The sequence below is a fragment of the Halichoeres trimaculatus genome, unplaced genomic scaffold (genome assembly GCF_033239565.1).
Source record: "Halichoeres trimaculatus isolate MK-OKI-2021-1 unplaced genomic scaffold, fHalTri1.1 fHalTri1_scaffold_2, whole genome shotgun sequence".
Taxonomy (NCBI): domain Eukaryota; kingdom Metazoa; phylum Chordata; class Actinopteri; order Labriformes; family Labridae; genus Halichoeres; species Halichoeres trimaculatus.
The window spans coordinates 42,004,392-42,025,508 of NW_027437180.1; the positions used below are offsets into that span (position 1 = coordinate 42,004,392).

Here is a 21,117-nt window from a genome sequence, read left to right on the forward strand (position 1 = left end):
TAGAGTCCCAGGAGAGCTGCATTTGGGGACTGGGACCACTACAGCATTTTCCAAATGTTCGGGATTTGCTGTGTCTGTAGGGACTTATTTAAAATAAAATGAAAGACCGGACTCATTTTATCTTCAATAAGTCCCTACAGACACAGCAAATAAATGCCTACTAAACTACTTATAAACGGACAGTGTTTACTTGTTATCAAGTTAGCCTTCAGATATGTCCGAGCACTGGGCTAAGATACAGCCAGCTGCTAAATCGTTTGCATTGATGTAACATTTCAAATTGTACCACTATGTGACTGTACTGATATAAGCCTTACCTCGATCTCCATTTAATTCTTAAAACAAACACACACCTCACTAAAAGTGTACTACGACAGTGTGCGGAGACTCCGGTCCAGGAGGTGGCGAGGGAGTACAATCAAAACAGATCCTCCTCATAGCATCTTTAACAAAGACCTAATGCTACAAATATCACACAGCTACCTGTGCGTGTCTGTGTAACCTCAGTCAGAGAGGATCTCCTGCAGCGTCTTTGGATCAAACCAACTCCAGGGAGAGGGGGGGATGCTCTTTGAGGTTTGAATGTAAGGCACAAGTAGCCAACGTATTTGACTTGAAAAAATTTTAGAGATGACAGGACCAGACTTAAAAATAAAGGGGTGATTGGGAGAATTTAGAAATGGGGGGGTGGAGCCAGAGACGGGGTTAAAATCAGGAGTGTCAGCAGGTCTATCCACCCTGGCTCACTGGAGCCGTCTGTCAGGTTAAAACCAGCGTTTTCAGGATGGAAGTACAGACAACACTTCAACAAATTAGTTGTAACGGGCAAGAAAATACATGTTAGCATTGTGCCCCAGAGCAAAACCTGCTCAATGAATGGAAAGTAACGAGTAACTAACTAATTACTTTCTTAAAGTAGTTTGGCCAACCTTGCCTTAGCCTGCTGCAGCTTGCAGCTTGTAATTTGCCATTCTCCCCCTGAAATACAGAAGTCCTTTGATAGCTGCACCTCCTCAGCCTGTAACAGCTCAACTTCCTGGTTTCTGAATCAGCTAAACATGAATGGCTTTCATTTCGTGATGACAGGATTGTCTTCATGGAAAAGCTAAAAGACTTCCGTCTCATTTTTCAACCCCTCCTCGTTTCCGTGTGAGGATCCAGTCTTTGCTGCTTCCACGTGGAGCCTGCTGCCATTCACAGCTTCCGCTCCTGATCTTGACTTCCTTAACAACCTATTCACCTTCTTCCCATATTCACCTCTATGTTTCTCCCCCTTCCTTTCATTCCATCTCTTCAACTGTCTTCATTTTCTTCCTCTGTCTCTTCTGTCTCACTTCTTCCCTCCCAGCTGATTTCCATTAGAAAGAGTCGGCCTCAAAACTCAGCAGCTGATCAGCAAATAACCTTCCAGAGCAGCTGAGTGAGGAGGGCAAAAAGTACACGCACAGTAAGTCAAAGACAAAGATACAGCGAGGCTGAAAGGCAAAGGACAAGTTTATAAAGAAAAACATCCAAACAAATACATCAACGATGTACTGGAACATAAAGAAACGATGCGCTCTGAGTTACATGGACGGGCACAAACACATGCATGTTCAGAATAATGAATTAGCCAGCACACAAAGCAGAGGAAATGAAATGCAACCCATGAAAACTCTACAATAACTCTGAAGCGGAGGCACTGATGCATGTGTGTGCTCACACACACAAGGTCTGAAATCACATCAGGGTCAGTTCTGCCTCTGTGTTTCTTTTTTTGTGAGGCCAGGACACAGCGAGCGCTTTAGAAGCATCTTTTGTCCGAGGAATTTTTTTCCATTCGACATTAAAAAAAATTAAATAGTGTTTTTTTTAGGTCTGGTTCTTAACTTTGTCCCTGGGCTGAATTGAATCATTGGAAGGTTAGCTGATGTGTTCAGGAGTTATCAAAAACTACTGCAAGCTGAAGCTACTTATGGAAAACATGATTTAACATTTAATTTGAAGTTGATCTTAAAATATCCTTCAGTTTATATTTATTAGGGGCTCGTGCTTTGAACTGGCCCCTATTTTTCTTCCATTTGTCACTTTTTTTCATTATCTTCCGGACAAAATTTTGATTCTCTGCTCCTCTTAGGATTTTGAGAAAACCCCCACAAATTATACATCAAAACGTGCTGATCCCCTGGTATTGGTGTGCTATGACTTTTTGGCTATTTCGCAAAATTTTTGACCGAGTTATTCGCAAAAAATGGCGAAAAATGTCTCATCAGGAATGAATGGGAATCTAGGACTCCCCCCCCCCCAAATTTCTACTAACTTTGAGATGCAAAAACTTCAGCAAACTTCTTCTTAGAGACTTCATTTTTGCTTTAAAATGTTCACTGATCTTTCAGCTATTCACATACATCCTAACTTTTAGATATCTTTTACATTTTTTTTGAGATTTCACTGTTCAAGCAACATAAACTTTTCAGATTTTGCCCTAAAATCTCAGCTCCTAGAGTGCGGAACTTCTTCAGCCAGAGTGAAGGAGGCTGCTGCTGAGACATTACAACTTTCCCGAACAAATTGTCATAACTTCCGAAATCTTCACAGTAGCAAAATAAAAAATACATTAAAAAGTTCCCTGACTTCCCCTGCTTCTTACAAGGGGAGTATTTTACCAAAAAATTGTACTATTTTGCCAAAAAATGCCCCAATGTGAGAGAAACCCCTCATTTTCTGTAATCTCGAGTAATGTTATATCTGAGCCACTTTCTCCCTTGAGCTTCACTGGTAACAACATTTTCAGATTGCTGTCCTGCCCTTATCTCTCGCTTTACGACGAGGGAAACACTTCATTGTGTTCATCAGAGTCTCCAGATTCTCACAATGTTTTCATTTTTCTTCTAGACCTAAGAGTTTCAGCATAAATGCAGGGTTTTTGGACCGACGTCTGACCCAATACTCCTGCTTTAGATCAATTGACACAAAGCATTCTACGTCTACAAGCAGTTGCATTAAGGTGTAAAAAGGATCAAATCAGAGGGCTTAATTCCCTCTTGTTCTCCTTTATTCTACACTTTATGCTCTCAGAACTTCAAATAGCTCTTCCCAGATACAAATAGCTCTTTTTTTCCGCTTCTCTTCCTTGTTTCTTGATTTATTTTAGAAGCATTAAGTCAGTGAGGATAGCATAAAAAACATGTGTCTGATGTCTTTAATATCCTGTCTGTGTTCATCATCAGTTTATAGCTTCTGTTGCTGGGTGATGTTCCTTCTTTCTGTTAGCTTACAGCTATCTTTTTGCACTTCCCCTCCCAAGACTTTTACTTTCTATTACTCTTTCTATCTGCTCATGTCAGAGGAAAAAGAAGAAACAGTTCAAGTAAAAGTTAATGAAATGCAAATCTATTTCTTCCTTTAGTGCGTTCATGTATGTTCATGCATAAATGCATGTTTTAGTGCTGTTGTCACGGGAAAGAAGGGATAAACAGTATGTATAGATGCTTTTTCTTGCATTAATTCACCTGACCACTAATAAGATGCTCAACAAGTCTGCTCCTGTATCTACCCTCCACCTTATCTCTGCTCATTTCCTTTCTTCCCCTGCTCTTCATTTTCTTCAGGTGGGAATCAGGAGGGAGCAGAATATAGTGCACGTTACTGTTGTTGATGATTGCAGAGAGTTGTGGGATTTGGAGTTAAATAAAGGTGAAACATAAAGAGATGGAGAAAAGAGGAAGTTCAACAAATTGTCTTATTTAGCTGTTGTGTTTGTGCACCGTGTGAAGGAAAATAAGATTATTTTAATATAGGAATGCATTAACTGGAACAGCATATGATGATTGATTTATAAGCACATAAACACAGAAGCATGCGAGGATGGAAACAATACAGTGACATATTTCCTGTCACTTTAGTCTAACAATACTAGTCATAATAACTCCCCAAAGAGCATTGACGCACAAACAGAATGAGACATTATACATCTAATGGGCATTGTGAACAGTACGTTACTTCTTTGAAACTCAGCCTCTTAAAGAAAAATGTTCGGTCTTACACAACAGAGTGAGAAAACTTCTGTGTTAACAAAAGTAAAGTCACATTTTCCTTTACTTCCTTTACCAATGGTTTGTCATTTTCTGCATTAAGTCTGTGGCTGGAAGATGGAGGTGGACAGAGATTTGGTTTCAGAGATTTAAGACAGCTTTGAGACAACAGAAGAATTTGATGTATTAGTTATCATTCTGTGTATGTATTGTAGGGATGCACCGATGTGAAAATTTTGGCCGATACCAATATCAGACATTAATATTGTTGTTATGGCCAAAAACTGACATTTACGGATATCCATATTGGTTCAAGATGCTCTGAAAATGCCGGCAGCCAATGAGTTAACATCGGCCAATACCGATATTCATACCGATATATTGTGCATCCCTAGTAAATTGCATAAATCAAAATACAATATATCTGGATTTTTTTGTTTCACAATAACAAAATCAGGATTCTTTGGTTTTTTTTTTTTTTTTTTCCTTTTTTCAAATTCAAATTCTTCATTTCAGTCTCTGTTTATAAACTGGATTGGAAAAAAGTTACCACTTTTCTCCAGCAGAGGGCGAAATCTTTCTCTCTGACTCACGTGATGTGCATTTTATGGGAAAATAGGGCTTCTGATATAGTCTGTAGACATCAGCATTTAACTCTTTCATATGGTCTGGGCCCTGTTCTACGAAGCAAGTTCAGCCTAGCGAGATAGCCTTGGAGCTACCTCGCTGAACTGAGCGCAGTAGCCGGCGGTCTCGCTACACGGTTTTACGACGCTGGTTATCAACCTCAAAAGTGGATCCAGCTCGGCAATGAGCGCGTGCACGCATATAAGGCGGAGCCCGCTGCATCTGACCAATCAGGAACATGGTGCAGTCTGGAGCGTCAGAGCAGGCCAGAGAGAGAAGGACCGCATACTTCATACAGGAGGAGCAGGAGGTGATCATGAGGAAGTATGACGAGGTGAAACATGTAATTAACGTTAAAAGCAACACCGTCGCCGCTGCTAAAGCACGGGAGGATTCTGGCAGAAAATTGCTGCCAGTCTAAATGTGTAAGTGTAGTGCAAATAAAATCTTTTGTGCCATAATCATCCTGAAATAGCACTGTTCACCATGCACTTTTACTGTAACATGCAACATATCTGATTTAGTTCTTAGATGAATTTATTCATTTGTTCATTCCTATCGTGTTTACATTTTTTGTGATATGTAGCCCACATGAGCCCTACATGAATTCCTGTCACAATTTTAATACGGGCAATAAAATATTGTCATGGAACAGAAGTGTTGGCATTGAAGATCTTATTACGGCAGTGAGAGTTCTTCATTCCCTTTAACTACCTGTAGAAAGTGTCATATACAACCCCTCCCTGGAAAACCGGTACCTTTCATAAAGGTGGTCATCAGAAAAAGAGAGTGGGTCGGGCTCCGATGTCCACGGGATCCTCTAAGAACGGACAAGCCATTTTTTCGTGAGGGCTCATTGGTCAGTGGGCGGGGTTTTTATAGTCCTTGAGTTCAATCTGGATCCTAACCTGCCCCGGAGCAGGTTAGCCGTTCAGCGTATGTTGCCATGGAGACTCGCCTCGCTGAGGAGTGATCCCGTGGCGTAGAACAGGGAATCAGGAACCTATCCTCAAAGCTACCTCGCTAGGCAGTAATCCTGCTTCGTAGAACAGGGCCCAGGTCTTAAACAAAAACAACTTAAAATAGTAAAACTCTTAAATAACTGAGAATTGCAGTTTAAATCAAATCAGCACCCCAAAAATCATTGAGCATCAAATGGAGAATAGCATAGTGCCCCAGCCCTAGTTTTAATTCTCTGGGGTTGTGATGTTCTGGCTTAAAGAGGGGGTATCCTACTGTCTCGAATTGTAAAGGGAAATAAATTAACAATGCTGGATGCTCTGACTGTACATGTGCTGATTTACAAATCCAGATATCTCTTAATCTGACTGCAAACTGATCTAAAGTGACGTAGCCATCACATAAGACTCTCCTAACTGGTTTATGACACGTTGGAGGAGTGCAAGGCATGCCAATAGCTCAGCCCTGGACGGGCCTCCAGAGGGCGAGCCAATCAGAGGGAAGGGGGTTTGTAGAGCTGGCCTACGGCTAAAATCCACCTGATGTGTCCAGCAGTCTGTCGCTGCTCCGTCATGGGTCAAATAGGTTCCCATTCAAGTCAATCTGTCAATTTACACTGGGACCATTCTGTTTCAGGTAATGCACAACCATCCTATTTATGCCGGACGTGGAGATGTGGTGGATAAATTCAGCATAGGGAAGATCGAGCAGGACAGGAAGTTGTGACTGAAAACCACATGAAAACACCCAGTGACTTTCAAAATAAAACAGTGTTAAAATCAGTTTGTATTTAGCTTGACTACGACGATCAAAAGACTTTATGAGTGGGGCCAGACCAGGAGTCAACAGGTTTGAGGTTTTACAGCCCAACATGAATGAGGAGAGGAAAGTGCAGGAACTCCTCGGTCTGTGACTCCAGCTGTCTGTCAGTCACACAGCTTGTTGGACTGAACACGCAGTTGGTGTGAGTTGACAAACATAGTCAACAAGAAAGCAATTTTTTTCTTTTTCTTTTTGAGCTACCACTACAGGGTTAACACAAGGAAAGTATAAAGTCTGTAAGAAGTACAGTAACCCCTCTTTAAATGTTAATGAAACTGAGTTTTGTGCCAGCATTTTTCCAATTGATATCTGTTTGGTATTACTAACTAGAGGTCGACCGATATGGGTTTTTTGGGGGTCGATGCCGATGCCGATGCTTTCCAAATTTGGGCAGCCGATGCTGATATGCATAGCCGATTTTCCAATTTGATATTCAGGCCGATTGTTAAATAAATATATATTTATCACATTTTTGTGAAACGCAGCAATTTCTGAGCAACTAAAAGAAATCTATTACAACAAGTCGTGTCCAGTCCTCTGGACATTTATTCAGCTTTCAAAACAATGAAATATTTTGTCTGAGTAAACACACAATGTAACAAGCAGTAGTAAACATTCACACTCTTCTTAAAATGTCAAAAAAGAAATTTAAACTGATTGATATAATTTGAACAAAAGTATGTAATGTATACAAGTGGTTCCACAAGTTTGAGGTGCTCATCTTTTTTGTGCCTGATCAAAAATTGCGTCATTTTATACAACGGTTTAAAAAACGGCTTTTTAAAAGAAAATACGTCCGATAGCCGATAGAGACAAATGTCCAAATATCGGCCCAATATATCGGCCGGCCGATATATCGGTCTACCTCTAATACTAAGAACTTGGTATTAAACCCAGAAAAATGTGAAAGAAAGGTTGTGATGAAGCATCAAACACTGTTTAGGATATTGGCCTATCAGTGTCACCTAAAAAGTGAAGACTCATGAAGATGTTGTGGTATTATTAGAGCGGATTCAGGAATTTCTACAACATCTGAATATGTAGAGGCTTTAAAATTTGGACACATTTAGTCTGAACATCCAGTATTGTTACCTAAAACCCAGGTTTGAAACATGGGAAAGCTGAATACCCCCTCTTTAAAGATACACACAGGGATATGATTGTATTCTACTGTCAGTGTTTGTGCTGTTTTCAAAGAAGAGGGTTATAAAAATACAGAGCTGATGATGAATCTGTCAGGCGCTTGAAATGATGATTGAGTTCACAGTTAAAACTTAAATTCATCAGTTAAGGCTGGAGCTCTTCAAAGTGTGACACAAAGCACTCTAAGAGGATCTTTTTAAGAAATCACCATCATCCCTCCGTCTTTGAGGGTGTTATAATGGATTACACATCTTCATCTCTGAATGAAATGAGACTCGATTTGACTGATAAACCTCTTTCTTTTCCTCTCCAGCTGAACATGAACAGCGCTCCGACCTTCATGCATTTCCCCGCTAAGGGAAAGCCGAAGCGGGCCGACACCTTTGACCTGCAGAGGATTGGTTTTGCATCGGAGCAGCTTGCCAAGTGGATCGCAGATCGCACGGATGTTCAGGTACTTCATACAACCTGATTCATGATAAATGTTGTAGCAGATGTGGTAAAAGTGAAGTTTCTGCAGACCAGATGTTGCCATCACAGTATTTGCTGCTGTAACGATTGTCTAGCACACACACAGATGAGTGCATAACGGTGTAACACTGTATCACTCACTGTAGTAGCTTAGCATCAGTGAACAGTGTGTCCCACAGTGTAGTGGGTGTCAAATGTCCCCACTCCTAAGCTGCAGACCCTCTAACCTCTGAGCCTCCATTCCCTCCCCTCTGAGTGTCCCCCATGTTTACCTGCGACATCCTGTTGATAGGTTGAATTCAAAAAGCCTCCTTTCAAGGAACAGGAGCACTTACCTTAAGTGCTACCTTTCATACACTTCACTGTAACTTTGCAGAATGAGTGAAAGGAGCAGAAAAGCAAAGATGAAAGGACATATATACGATTGAAATGTAGTAAAAGGATTGATAAGCCTGTAGCATTGTGCAAACACAGAAGCCACTAAGTGGTTCCTTCCTGTTCTGTTCATATGAAGCCTCACAGAGACAGAGACACACACTTTGTCCAGGCTGCAGGTTGTCACAGCGTGTTCACTTCTCACAGCTCATTTTACTTTTTTCACATATTTTTCTTGATGTGTATCCAACTTAGAAGAAAGAGCAAGAAAGATAGGCAAAGTTCTATTATAAGTTTGTCCAGAGCAAGAGTCTGCAACCTGCGGCTCTGGAGCCTCATGTGGCTCTCTGACTCATTTGCAGTGGCTCCTTGAAGCTTTAAAAAAAATTATTAAATGAATATTATTTTTTCTTACAGAGGGTATTGATGATAAACACTGAAACTAAATAAAATCATTTATTAAAATGTGAAACTAAATGTGCAATAAAACTTTAAACATTTCAAAGATTTTTTCACTTTTTGCACATTTTTTAAATTTATTTTTTTTGGAATATTTCTTTGTATTAAGATTAAAAAATCCAAAATTTTTGAAGATTTTGTAAATTTTAAGTTATTTTTAATATTATTTTATTTTTTATTTTTTTTTTGCAAGTGTTTGAAAATTAAGCAAATTGTTGAAATGTCATCTTTTTATGCAAATTCATAAAGTCTTGGCAAATCTTTTAAATTTCAATGTCTTTGGATTTACGAACTTCTTCACATTTTTGAAATTTTAAAATTTTTGAAAAATTTTCCAACTGATTGAAATTTCTTTAATTAGGCAAATTTGTGAAAATTATGAGACTACATTTTTTTAATTTTATTCAAAAAAATTCTCAAATTTATCAAAAACTAAGAACTAAGACATCACATACAATTTTATAAACACAAAAAACTTCTCGCTTAGATGATTTTTTCCCTTGATTTTTACTTTGTTTGGAATTTTAAACACTGTCTAGTCTTCATTGTGAGGAGAGTAGAAAGTGTGAGAAAGTAGATTTTGTGGCTCTGGAGTGACTTTAAACCAGATGAGCTGAGGCAGATGGTACTTTTAAAATGTTTTTAAATGTTGGTATAATAAGTGAGGGTGACACGTGTGTTTTCTGAGTGAGATAATTTTCATGCTGCTTTTGCTGATAGTAAACACTGCGTGTTTTCATTTTGGGTTTGACAAGCAAACACAACCACAGAAGCATACATTTACAGTATGAAGTAGAAGATTTGTTTTCTGAAACACCTCATTTGAAACACAGAGGAACGGAAACATTTTTTGAAAAACAATATTTTTAAAGAGGGGTATTGTGGGTTTTTTTAGGCTTTATACTTTCCCTTGCAGTAGCTTGACATGATTTACAGTTCAAAAAATCCATATTGTTCTTTCACTGTGTTTAAGAAAACTCTTATTCAGCCTCTGTGTGAAACAAATCAATCAATCAATCAATCTTTATTTATATAGCGCCAAATCATAACAAATGTTATTTCAAGACACTTTACAAAAACATTTACAGGTCTAGACCCGTAAATGTTAATAAAATTTTATTAGCAGAAAGGATACACACACACGCACACAGACACACACACAGACACACACACACACACGCACACAGACACACACACAGACACACACACACACACACACACACACACACACACACACACACACACAGAAAGGGAGAGAGAGAGAAACAGACAAATCAAATCATATCAACTGCTGTCTCTTTAAGGCTTCCCACTCCAGAAACCCCCTTCCCTCTGATTGGTCAGCACTTTTGAGGTCTGTTGGGGGGCAAACATGGGCAGATCTTGGTGTTTGAGGCCCACCCTTCCCACAGGTCATGAACCAGTTAGTGGATCCTTATGTGGTCACCTTATTACTTCAGTGAGTCTTGTGAAGTCTTGTGATATTCTTTTAGAACTGATCATTTTGATCAGTTTACAGATTCAGGAATTCTTACATTGCATTAAAATGTAGTAGCTGGAAAATCTGATTGATCATCCGGCATTGTTATTTTAAAGTTGAGTTTAAGATAAATAAAGGCGTAATACCTCCTCTTTAATGGGTCAGAGTGTTGAGCAGAGACTGGAGAATCAAGAGGGCCATAGGTTATAAGAAAGAAAACATGGCAGACTTATAGAAACACAGCATTGACCATCTAAAAAGCCAGTTCAACAAGGTTTAAGTCAACACCAGACGGTGTCAGGAGCTCCATGCTGTCTGTAGAGCTGTCCATGGTGCTGAAATACTGCTGTGAGCAAACACTGCTTCTGCTTTACAAGACTTATCAATGTTTCCTTATGCACTGCTCAAACAAGTGGAGAAAAGAAATGTTTGCAGACTTAAAACAAGCTTTTGGTACGTTTCGTGAAGATCTCATTTTGTAGAATGGAGCATTTTGATGAATTTAGAGACAGATCCAAGGATTTCTACAACATATGAACAAGTGGAGGTTTGAAAATCTGCACATTAAGTCTGAACATCCAGAACTGTTAATTTATATCCATGTTCAAAATATGTGACAGCAGAATACTCCCTCTCAAAATGTTTGCTTCTGATTTTTAATTAATCGTTTAAACCCTTTAAAGACCTGTGTCTTAGACTCCAGACTCTGCACATGCCGATGGGAGAACAGTTTTGGACCGAGAACTGAGATAATATCAGTCTGTCTTTCCTTCTCTCCTTTTAGATCCGTGTCTTCCGCCCTCCCAACTATTCAGGGACCATTGCTCTGGCTCTGCTGGTCTCCCTGGTTGGGGGTCTCTTGTACCTGAGGAGGAACAACCTGGAGTTCATATACAACAAGACTGGATGGGCCATGGCTGCACTGGTAAGACACACCATAAGTTTATATATTTAGGAGTTAATTCTTTACAGATGTCCACAGAAGTTACACAGTTTTGTCACTTCCTGGAGCAGGCTTGCAGATTGCAACTTGTTAAGATTAAAACAAAAAAAGTTTGTTGTGCTTACATTGCTCTGCCCACATGAGCAGGAGTTGTTCCTCAGACAGCTCCAGTCTGATCTAACCCCTGATTATTTATCATACTAGGAAATTTAAAGCATTATCTACAGACTAAATGTAAAGATATGTTCAACTCAACTTATAAAGCAATTTAAAAACACTGGCAGCCAAAACAAAGTGCTGTCAATGGAAGATGGTGCAGAAACAAGTCAATAAATAAAACCAAAATAAGTTAGGGCTGTCACTGTCGCGCGTCAGAGTAATTAATTACACTCCAAATTAATGTGTAACAAAAATCAAGATTAACTCATTAGCTGCCAGCCATTTTTAGAGCATCCTGAACAATCTTTTAAGACCCAAATAATCTTGTTTTCTCTGATTATGTAAACACCAAAACTACCTAAGAAGAGTGGACTCTCTCCTTTTATGTCTCTCTTCCTGTTTTTGATCAAAAAAACAGACAAAATGTACTTTTTTTTTTTATCGTGTTCATCTCGGGCGCTCCATCCTCTGATCCTCTCCATGATCTCCGTCGTCTTTTCTCATGATGGCGCCGCTCTTTCTCTCTGAACTACAGCGACACATCCTCAGTTGGAGCATGAGCTGCCTGAACTTTTCTGACTCGCAGCGTCTCTCTGTGTCTCTGTCATCTCTCATCTTCTCCTCATATCCATGCTGAGCTCTCATCCAAAGAGCACACCGCTCTCACCCACAGGAGTTTACAAGCAGGATTTTGATTTATAAGCTCCACCAGACCCCGCCTCCCCCTGCTGAAAAATTAACTTCTATAGATGCAGTAAATGATTACAATCAATTTGAAAAAAATACGGATTTACAAATCTCTTCTTTGTGTTTTAATTTGATTAGTCATGCAGTACGGTTTTGTAATGTCCTAGAATTCAAATTCTTTGTTGGCAACCTTAAGCAGATAAGAGATTAAAATGCGATTAATTAATTCAATTAATTACAAATCCTGTAATTAATTCGATTTTTTTTTTAATTATTGCCTGACAGCGCTGTTAAAAAAGAGTTACTTAAAACAAGCCATAAAACACTAAAACAGGAGCAGAGTCTCACACGTTTCACACTAATTGTGTTAGTCTTTTAGCAGAAGTGTTTGTTATGAGGCTAAATTGGATACAAAAGGCATGTTTTGCTTGTAATTAAAACATAATGTCTTATTTGAAAGTGTGCAAAAAAGCCCATGGATGCACAAAGACCCAGTTGGCTCTGCAGAGCTATCAGAGCATTTAACCCTTTACACCTGCTTTGTAAATACAGTTATGTGATTTGAAGCCTGTTGTGCAGCCCAAGAGCTGTGCTATCCTGTAGAAAACTACACTCCTTACATGTTTCACACAGTTGTATGCCTCTCCGTCTTTTTCCTTTCCTGTAACTCTCTTTTTCAGTGTGTTGTTTTCGCGATGACATCCGGTCAGATGTGGAACCACATCAGGGGTCCGCCCTACGCCCACAAAAACCCCCAAAATGGACAAGTGGTAAGTGACACATTTCTTCTCTTTCTTCAAACATCTGTGCTTTTATTCATCCTTCTGTTTGTTGTTTCTTCCGTCTTTCCACATCTCCATCATCCTCCTTTTACCTTCCCCTTTTATTCATTTCTTACCCGCCTGTATTCATCCAGTCTTTGGTTGCTGTCTTACTTTTTCCGTCATATTTTCTGTGGAAAAAGTTTAAACCATAGACTGTAAAAAAAACTGGACATCCTGTTGCTTGACTCAAAGTGAGGTCTCCACAAAAACTGCTCCCCCTAGTGGCTGGCTGCAGTATAGGTTAAAAAATCCATCTCCCCAGTCATTCCAGATGGGCTGTGGTCAAACTTTAAACAATTAATCCACCTGGTAGAAATGTTTCTCACGTCTGATTGTTGTGGTGATTTGAAGATATCATTTGGCTGCCTTGTATCCAAGTCCTCTTTTTTCTGAAAAGTTTTGTTTTCATTTGTCATAAGAGGTTAAAAAAGCGTTATGTCACATTTGGTAAGATACACTGGGTCATTGTCGGTCGGCATCGTGTGTGTGTGAGTTCCCCTGAAAAGCGAGAAGTTACTGTGTGAGAAAATCTTCTTTCTTCTAAGTTATTGTCTTTTATCTTCCTCATCTCTTTGTCTCAAAACAGTTTCTCTGTTTTTGGGTGGTTGGCTTTATCGCTTATATGTGTGCAAATTGTGTCTCACTCACACACACACACACACACACACATTGAGTATTTATAGATATAGTTTTGCTGGTCATCATTTAACTTTATTCACTGAAGTGTGAAATTAGAATGAAAATATGACCAAAACTGAGAAAATGAGGGCGGTTGGAGGGAGGAAGATAAAGACAGAGAAAGAAAAAGAGAAATAGAGGAGAGTGACTAAGAATGTTCTCAAATGTGTCGTGATGTTTGTGTCCGTTCTGATTTCAGTCACGTGTGTTTACACTTTTTGCACACAAACGCAGCAGACATCCACGCTGATGAGAAAGTGTACCTCATGTTGTTTTTGTTGTAGGAAAAGTCGATTCAGCCCTCGCGGAGACTGAAAGGGATCGGTATTCCCCGTAGCCAGCTCTCCTGGAGAGATTACACAAAACACACAGCAGAGTGGGTAGAGGAGAAACACACTGGTGTGTAACGTCAAAAGAAAATAACTCCCAACCTCCTCTTGCCCTTTCCATCTTCTATCCCATACGGAACGGTCGCTTTCTCTTGTTTCGTGTAAAAGGCACTCCATTTGTCAGGCTCTGTTGGCTCTCTGTCATTTTTCAGTCTGTTTGACAACAAACAGGTTTAACCCTTGTTCTCTGTCGCTCTCATCCTTCCTTTTACTGTCCCGGTTATTTCCCAGAACTCTCCTCCTCCTCCCCACTTCAAGATCACTTTACTCCTTCAGGGCGGCATCTTCTGGTGTTGGATTAAAGCCTCTTTAAGTCCAAATGTGCTAGAATATACATTTTGCACAATCAGACTTTAATGAGGTTTTAAGTAGAGCAACAATATGCAAAAGCAAGAAGGGGAGTGTGACAAAAAAACATTTGGAACTTGTAATTAAAAAAAAAGAAGAAGAAAGAAATAGGTTGTTTATCACCTGATCCAAAGTTTAAGACCACAGGCTATTAAAGCCAAAATCTGCTCCAAATGTTCATTTTCTGTCAGGCATTCTCACGGTCAGTCCCTCCTGATGCTAAAGCTAAGAAGCTGTCTCTTCTTCAACGTGGTCAGATTGAGCCGCATTAGAAAGGCCTCTCGCAGTGTGCCATCGCTGCTGAGGTTGGACAAAGTGAGACAGTCACTCTACATTTTTTAAAAAGATTCTGAGCATTGTGAAACTAAAAAGTCAAGTTAGAGACGAAAAAAAAACTACACTTGCGCTGAGATCGGAGATCCCACCTGAGATGTTTTCTACCCAGCACAGTGGAGGGGGTCCAGGTGGAGCAGGGTGGTCAAACAGTCAGGTGGAGCAGGGTGGTCAAACAGTCAGGTGGAGCAGGGTGGTCACACAGTCAGGTGGAGCAGGGTGGTCAAACAGTCAGGTGGAGCAGGGTGGTCAAACAGTCAGGTGGAGCAGGGTGGTCACACAGTCAGGTGGAGCAGGGTGGTCACACAGTCAGGTGGAGCAGGGTGGTCAAACAGTCAGGTGGAGCAGGGTGGTCAAACAGTCACGTGGAGCAGGGTGGTCAAACAGTCAGTTGGTTACGTGCAGATGTTGGTTACGTGCAGATGCTGGTTACGTGCAGATGTTGGTTACCTGCAGATGTTGGTTACGTGCAGATGTTGGTTACGTGCAGACGTTGGTTACGTGCAGACGCTGGTTACGTGCAGACGTTGGTTACGTGCAGACGTTGGTTACGTGCAGACGTTGGTTACGTGCAGACGTTGGTTACGTGCAGATGTTGGTTACGTGCAGATGCTGGTTACGTGCAGATGTTGGTTACCTGCAGATGTTGGTTACGTGCAGATGTTGGTTACGTGCAGATGTTGGTTACGTGCAGATGTTGGTTACGTGCAGACGTTGGTTACGTGCAGACGTTGGTTACGTGCAGATGCTGGTTACGTGCAGATGTTGGTTACGTGCAGATGTTGGTTACCTGCAGATGTTGGTTACGTGCAGATGTTGGTTACGTGCAGACGTTGGTTACGTGCAGACGTTGGTTACGTGCAGACGTTGGTTACGTGCAGATGTTGGTTACGTGCAGATGTTGGTTACGTGCAGACGTTGGTTACGTGCAGACGTTGGTCATGTGCAGATGTTGGTTACGTGCAGATGTTGGTTACGTGCACATGTTTGTTACGTGCAGATGCTCGTTACGTGCAGATGTTGGTTACGTGCAGACGTTGGTTACGTGCAGACGTTGGTTACGTGCAGACGTTGGTTACGTGCAGATGCTGGTTACGTGCAGATGTTGGTTACGTGCAGACGTTGGTTACGTGCAGACGTTGGTTACGTGCAGACGTTGGTTACGTGCAGATGTTGGTTACGTGCAGACGTTGGTTTTGGCAGATGTTGGTTACGTGCAGATGCTGGTTACGTGCAGATGTTGGTTACGTGCAGATGCTGGTTACCTGCAGATGTTGGTTACGTGCAGATGTTGGTTACGTGCAGATGCTGGTTACGTGCAGATGCTGGTTACGTGCAGATGTTGGTTACCTGCAGATGTTGGTTACGTGCAGATGTTGGTTACGTGCAGATGTTGGTTACGTGCAGACGTTGGTTACGTGCAGACGTTGGTTACGTGCAGACGTTGGTTACGTGCAGACGTTGGTTACGTGCAGATGTTGGTTACGTGCAGATGCTGGTTACGTGCAGATGTTGGTTACCTGCAGATGTTGGTTACGTGCAGATGTTGGTTACGTGCAGATGTTGGTTACGTGCAGATGTTGGTTACGTGCAGATGTTGGTTACGTGCAGATGTTGGTTACGTGCAGATGCTGGTTACGTGCAGATGTTGGTTACGTGCAGATGTTGGTTACGTGCAGATGTTGGTTACGTGCAGATGTTGATGAAGTGCAGATGTTGGTTACGTGCAGATGTTGGTTACGTGCAGATGTTGGTTACGTGCAGATGTTGGTTACGTGCAGATGTTGGTTACGTGCAGACGTTGGTTACGTGCAGACGTTGGTCATGTGCAGATGTTGGTTACGTGCAGATGTTGGTTACGTGCACATGTTTGTTACGTGCAGATGCTCGTTACGTGCAGATGTTGGTTACGTGCAGACGTTGGTTACGTGCAGACGTTGGTTACGTGCAGACGTTGGTTACGTGCAGATGCTGGTTACGTGCAGATGTTGGTTACGTGCAGACGTTGGTTACGTGCAGACGTTGGTTACGTGCAGACGTTGGTTACGTGCAGATGTTGGTTACGTGCAGACGTTGGTTTTGGCAGATGTTGGTTACGTGCAGATGCTGGTTACGTGCAGATGTTGGTTACGTGCAGATGCTGGTTACGTGCAGATGTTGGTTACGTGCAGACGTTGGTTACGTGCAGATGTTGCAGCAGGCGTCCTTCATGACTGAGGGCCCTGGTCTGTGTGGTAACAGCTGTTTTTTAACAGGACGACGCTGCAGGTCATGATGCTGGCTTGATGAAGGACTTCTTCAGGGAGAATAACTTCACTCTTTGAACCATCCTCCATGTTCCCCTGATTTAAATCACACTGAGAACATTTGGGGATGGATGGAGAGGAAAGTTTATAAAAAAGGGCGACAGTTCAGCCAGTTGATGCTCTTCATGACGCCGTCTTTACCACTTGGAGAAATGTTCCCAAAGCTTCCTGGAACCACTCACATCAAGCCCAAAGGAATTTTTGAAGTGATGAACAAGAACGGTGGAGCTGCTCATTACTGAGCCCTACTGAGAAAATCTTTTCTTCTGCTTTGGAGAGTTTTTTGAAATTTTTTGAGCGATGGTCTTAAACATTTGATCAGCTGATAAACAGACTCTCTCAGTTTACTTGTTGTTGATGATAAATTATTTTTTCAAAGTGTTTTTTGTCACACTCCCCTTTCTTGCTTTTGCGTATTGTCGCTCTACTTAAAACCTCATTAAGATCCAAATGTGCAGAAGGTGAATTCTAGCAAATTTTTAAATGATCATAAGATTTTGATCAGGTCTGTACATCTATTTAATGTGGCACTGTCACAGTTTCATCAATAGCTGATGAAATATAATGTCACTGAACTAATCCTAAATACGACAAGATCAACACTTAAAAACATTTTCTATCCTCCAACTCTCCCCCCTCCTAACCCTCCATCCTCTTACTTTCTAATAGTCCCCATAAGAAAAAGGAGCAGTCAGCTACTTTGCACTCTCCTGCACCTGCCTGTCGCCTCTCTCCTGTCTTCCTCTCTTGTTCTTGGCTTTGTCAGAGCGGAGCGGAGCTGAGCAGAGCGATAAGGGCACCATTTAAGATTTGTTACAGTGAAATGTTGAAACAGCATTTTAGATAAAGAGAGAAATTAATTTCTTGAACTTTCCCGAGCAATTGCTGAGGGCATTTAATTCAAACTGTAAAGGTGAGTGGGTCATTAAAGATTTATTACTGAGCGTGCAGAAAACAAATTACAGCAGTTAGGAGCAGAAAGGATGAGGAGGAGGCCTGTCGTGTGTCCCGCTGGATAAATACAAGTTACTAGTTGGTTTAACTGCACAGGAGCTTCAGAAAGTTGGAACTTTTTCAGCTGATCTGGGTCATAAATTAACCCCCTTGACAATGACTCTGCTTTGGGAGCAGCACTTTCCAGATGGGGGCTGTAAGCTGAAAGTCTGATTGGAGCAGTATCAGTGTTTTTATTTCCCCTCTGTCCACAATAAGATGACCCCCAGCTGTAACAGACTTCAAGCTTTACTTTGCTGAGAGACATTTTTCCTCAGCTCACCTGATTAAAGTCATTCAAGAGCCACAAAATCTACTTTATCTTCACAATAAAGACTATAAAGTGTAAACAATAATCAACATAGTTAAAATCTGGTTAATAATTATCTAACCAGAAAAAATCTAAATTTATAAAATTGTACATTTGCTGTCTCAGTTTTTTTTTAATTAAATGTAATAAATTTGCAAATGTTTTTTTTTGTAAAAAGGAATTTAAAAAATTGCAAACATTCAAAAGTTTCTGAAATAAAAAAAATAGAAAAGAAAGTTAAAATTATAACTATTACTGTTACTTTTGCAATTTTATATGATGATATTGCTCATCCATCTCATCTCTTTTTGTCTTTGTGAATGTCTTGCCACATATCAAGCATGTATGTTAAGTTGGTAGTGAAATGAATCCATCCACACAGAATTAAAATCAGTATCTTCTTCCAGATGAGTCTTTTTGTAGATGTAGTTATCTTCCCAGGGCTGTAAAACTTGAGGTTAGCCACAGGTGCATGGAAAGTTGGTGGGCTGTTGATGTTGTAGGAGGTGAAGTAGAGCGGTGGCAGGCTTTATTGACAGATGGGATGAAGATTTAGTTCAACTAAATGTTAACACAGGATTTTATTTAGTGTCAGTGTCTTTAATCATCAATACCCTCTGTAGGATAATATATCTTTTTTTAAGCTACAAGGAGCCACTGCAAAGGAGTCAAATAACCACATGAGGCTCCAGAGTCGCAGGTTGAAGACCCTTGGTTTAGTACCTCCCAAACAATGGTCGTCTTTGATCCTGACAGTGTGAATGTGTCTCTGTCAGCTCCTGGTGTTCCAGTTTAAAGAAAGACCCTGTAAACTGGAGACCTTCAGATGAACGTGTCAGTGGAGATCTAGTTTACAACAGCTGTTCAAACACAGAAGAAGTCCTCGGGAATGCGTTTGAGTTTAGTTTTATATAAGTGTGAAAGTTTTCTCATGCAGTAAGAATTTAATGACGATCTAAAGCTGTCTGAAACTGGTGCATCCTGCTGGTAATGGTCTATCAACCGGCTCGTTTTCCAAGCCAAATCACTGCTCGATCTCTGACTGCTGCTCTGTCTTCTCTCAAGTGTCATGAATCCATCTGCAGTGGGATAAAGCTCCAAAACCAGGACGGGCTGAATATCCTCAGTGCTAACAGGCTAACTGTGCTGCACAAAAAGATATCATTCTGTCTTCCCTTCTGTAGTGTCATTTTCAATGAATGGCCTTTATTGTGGTCTTACTGCCCTCTACTGATCTGGTGGTGTGGTGCAATTACTTTTTTTTCTCCATATGTCAATGGCCTGATTTATATAATCAGACCAAGGTGGAAACTTAGACAAACAATGAGGCTCATTAACCATTTAGTTTCTGGGTTTTACTAGAAACTAATAGTTCCTGGCCATTCAAAAAACATCATGTTCTTATCTGATTAGAATTCGTTATGTAGTTATGTCGTTATTAGTTATGTAGCATACCTTAAAGGGACTGTGGAGTTTCTAAATGATCTTAAAAAATATCCCTTCTAGACATTGGCCTGATTGTAATCTACACTTTAAAATGAGATTATCATCACCAATGTTACAGGTAACTGATCATTAAAAAATGCTACTTCTTAGCTTGTCTGGGTCTCTATGACAACACCACGCCGGCTGATGAGGTTTAGCAGTGAGAAGAGAGATCTGTGTTTTTCTCTGCTGAAAATGATTTCTGTGATTAATTTAGTAGTGATGGTGGACACTGGAGCCTAACTGTCAGACAGGAAAAGGACAGAAGAGAAGAAGAAAGAGAAACAGGAGAGAGATAGAGCACGAGCTAAAGGCTAACACAGGAGCTAAACTGTTTGTGCTAATGTTGTCTCCAACCCACAGTCAGCAGTTATTCTGCAGTGGTCTGTTCAAACTTGAGAGTCTATCAATAAAATGAAGAGTGATGTTACGTTAGCTCTGATTGGTCGATAACTGGCAGGACATAACCAGGATTTACTAACGTTACACATTACAGACACGTCTCAGAGCACCGGGCTAACAGCTGAGCTAATATAGCCGGCTACTAAACTACTCACACACTGACTTTGTTTACATGTTGTTACGTTAGCCTACAGATACGTTGGAGCACCGGGCTGCCGATAGCACTACAACATTTGCTTGTTGTCACATTTCAGATTGTAGCGCATATGTAACTGTGCAGATAAATACCTTACTTTGGTGAAAATGAGTTTTGATCTGGTCTCCATTTAATACCAAAACAAAAAAAACACCTCGCTGAACGTAATTCACGGCAGTGTCCATGAGACTTTTGGCTCCCTGTAGAAATTAGTTCTCCTTTGTCTACCAAAGAACACAGCTTGTTGCCCTCATGACTTAACCCCTCTTAATGTTCCTCTTTTTCCCTATTATCCCTGGATGTAACATCTGAGAGTAACAGTTTTTAAATCCAACCTCGTTCTTTGAGGATTTGAGCCAGATCGCTTGTTCCAGGTCATTCAGCATAAAGAAACAGTAAAGCTGCTTTACAGCAGACGCCCCATATCTCTTTCTTATCCCCTCCTTTCCACCCTTTGCTCTCTTTAAGTCCTCACTCCCCGTCCCTCAGCAGTGAAGACTTGGAGCTGGACAGACAATATTAAGGAGATATCGTCTCATCCGTCCTGTTCTGCCTTTCCCCATCTTTTCATGTAACTTCTTCTCACCTTTCTGTCTCTAATCTCCCGCTCTCCTCACCCTCCTCCTCTCCCCAGACGGTGTAATTCCTTTAAAATGATGAGCGAGCCAGACCAGGTAGACTATATTGAAAGGATTTGTCAACTGACGAATGGCA

The 21,117-nt window shown here is 40.8% G+C and overlaps 1 protein-coding gene across 1 annotated transcript in view; it reads left to right on the forward strand.

The window, feature by feature from the left end:
* tusc3 (tumor suppressor candidate 3) overlaps nt 1–21,117 on the forward strand; it is a 124,282-nt gene that overhangs the window by 64,932 nt on the left and 38,233 nt on the right. The window contains exons 4-6 of the mRNA XM_074686104.1: nt 7,879–8,019; nt 11,135–11,275; nt 12,820–12,909. Of these exons, the coding sequence (XP_074542205.1) occupies nt 7,879–8,019; nt 11,135–11,275; nt 12,820–12,909 (372 nt within the window). The remainder of the gene's footprint in view (nt 1–7,878; nt 8,020–11,134; nt 11,276–12,819; nt 12,910–21,117) is intronic.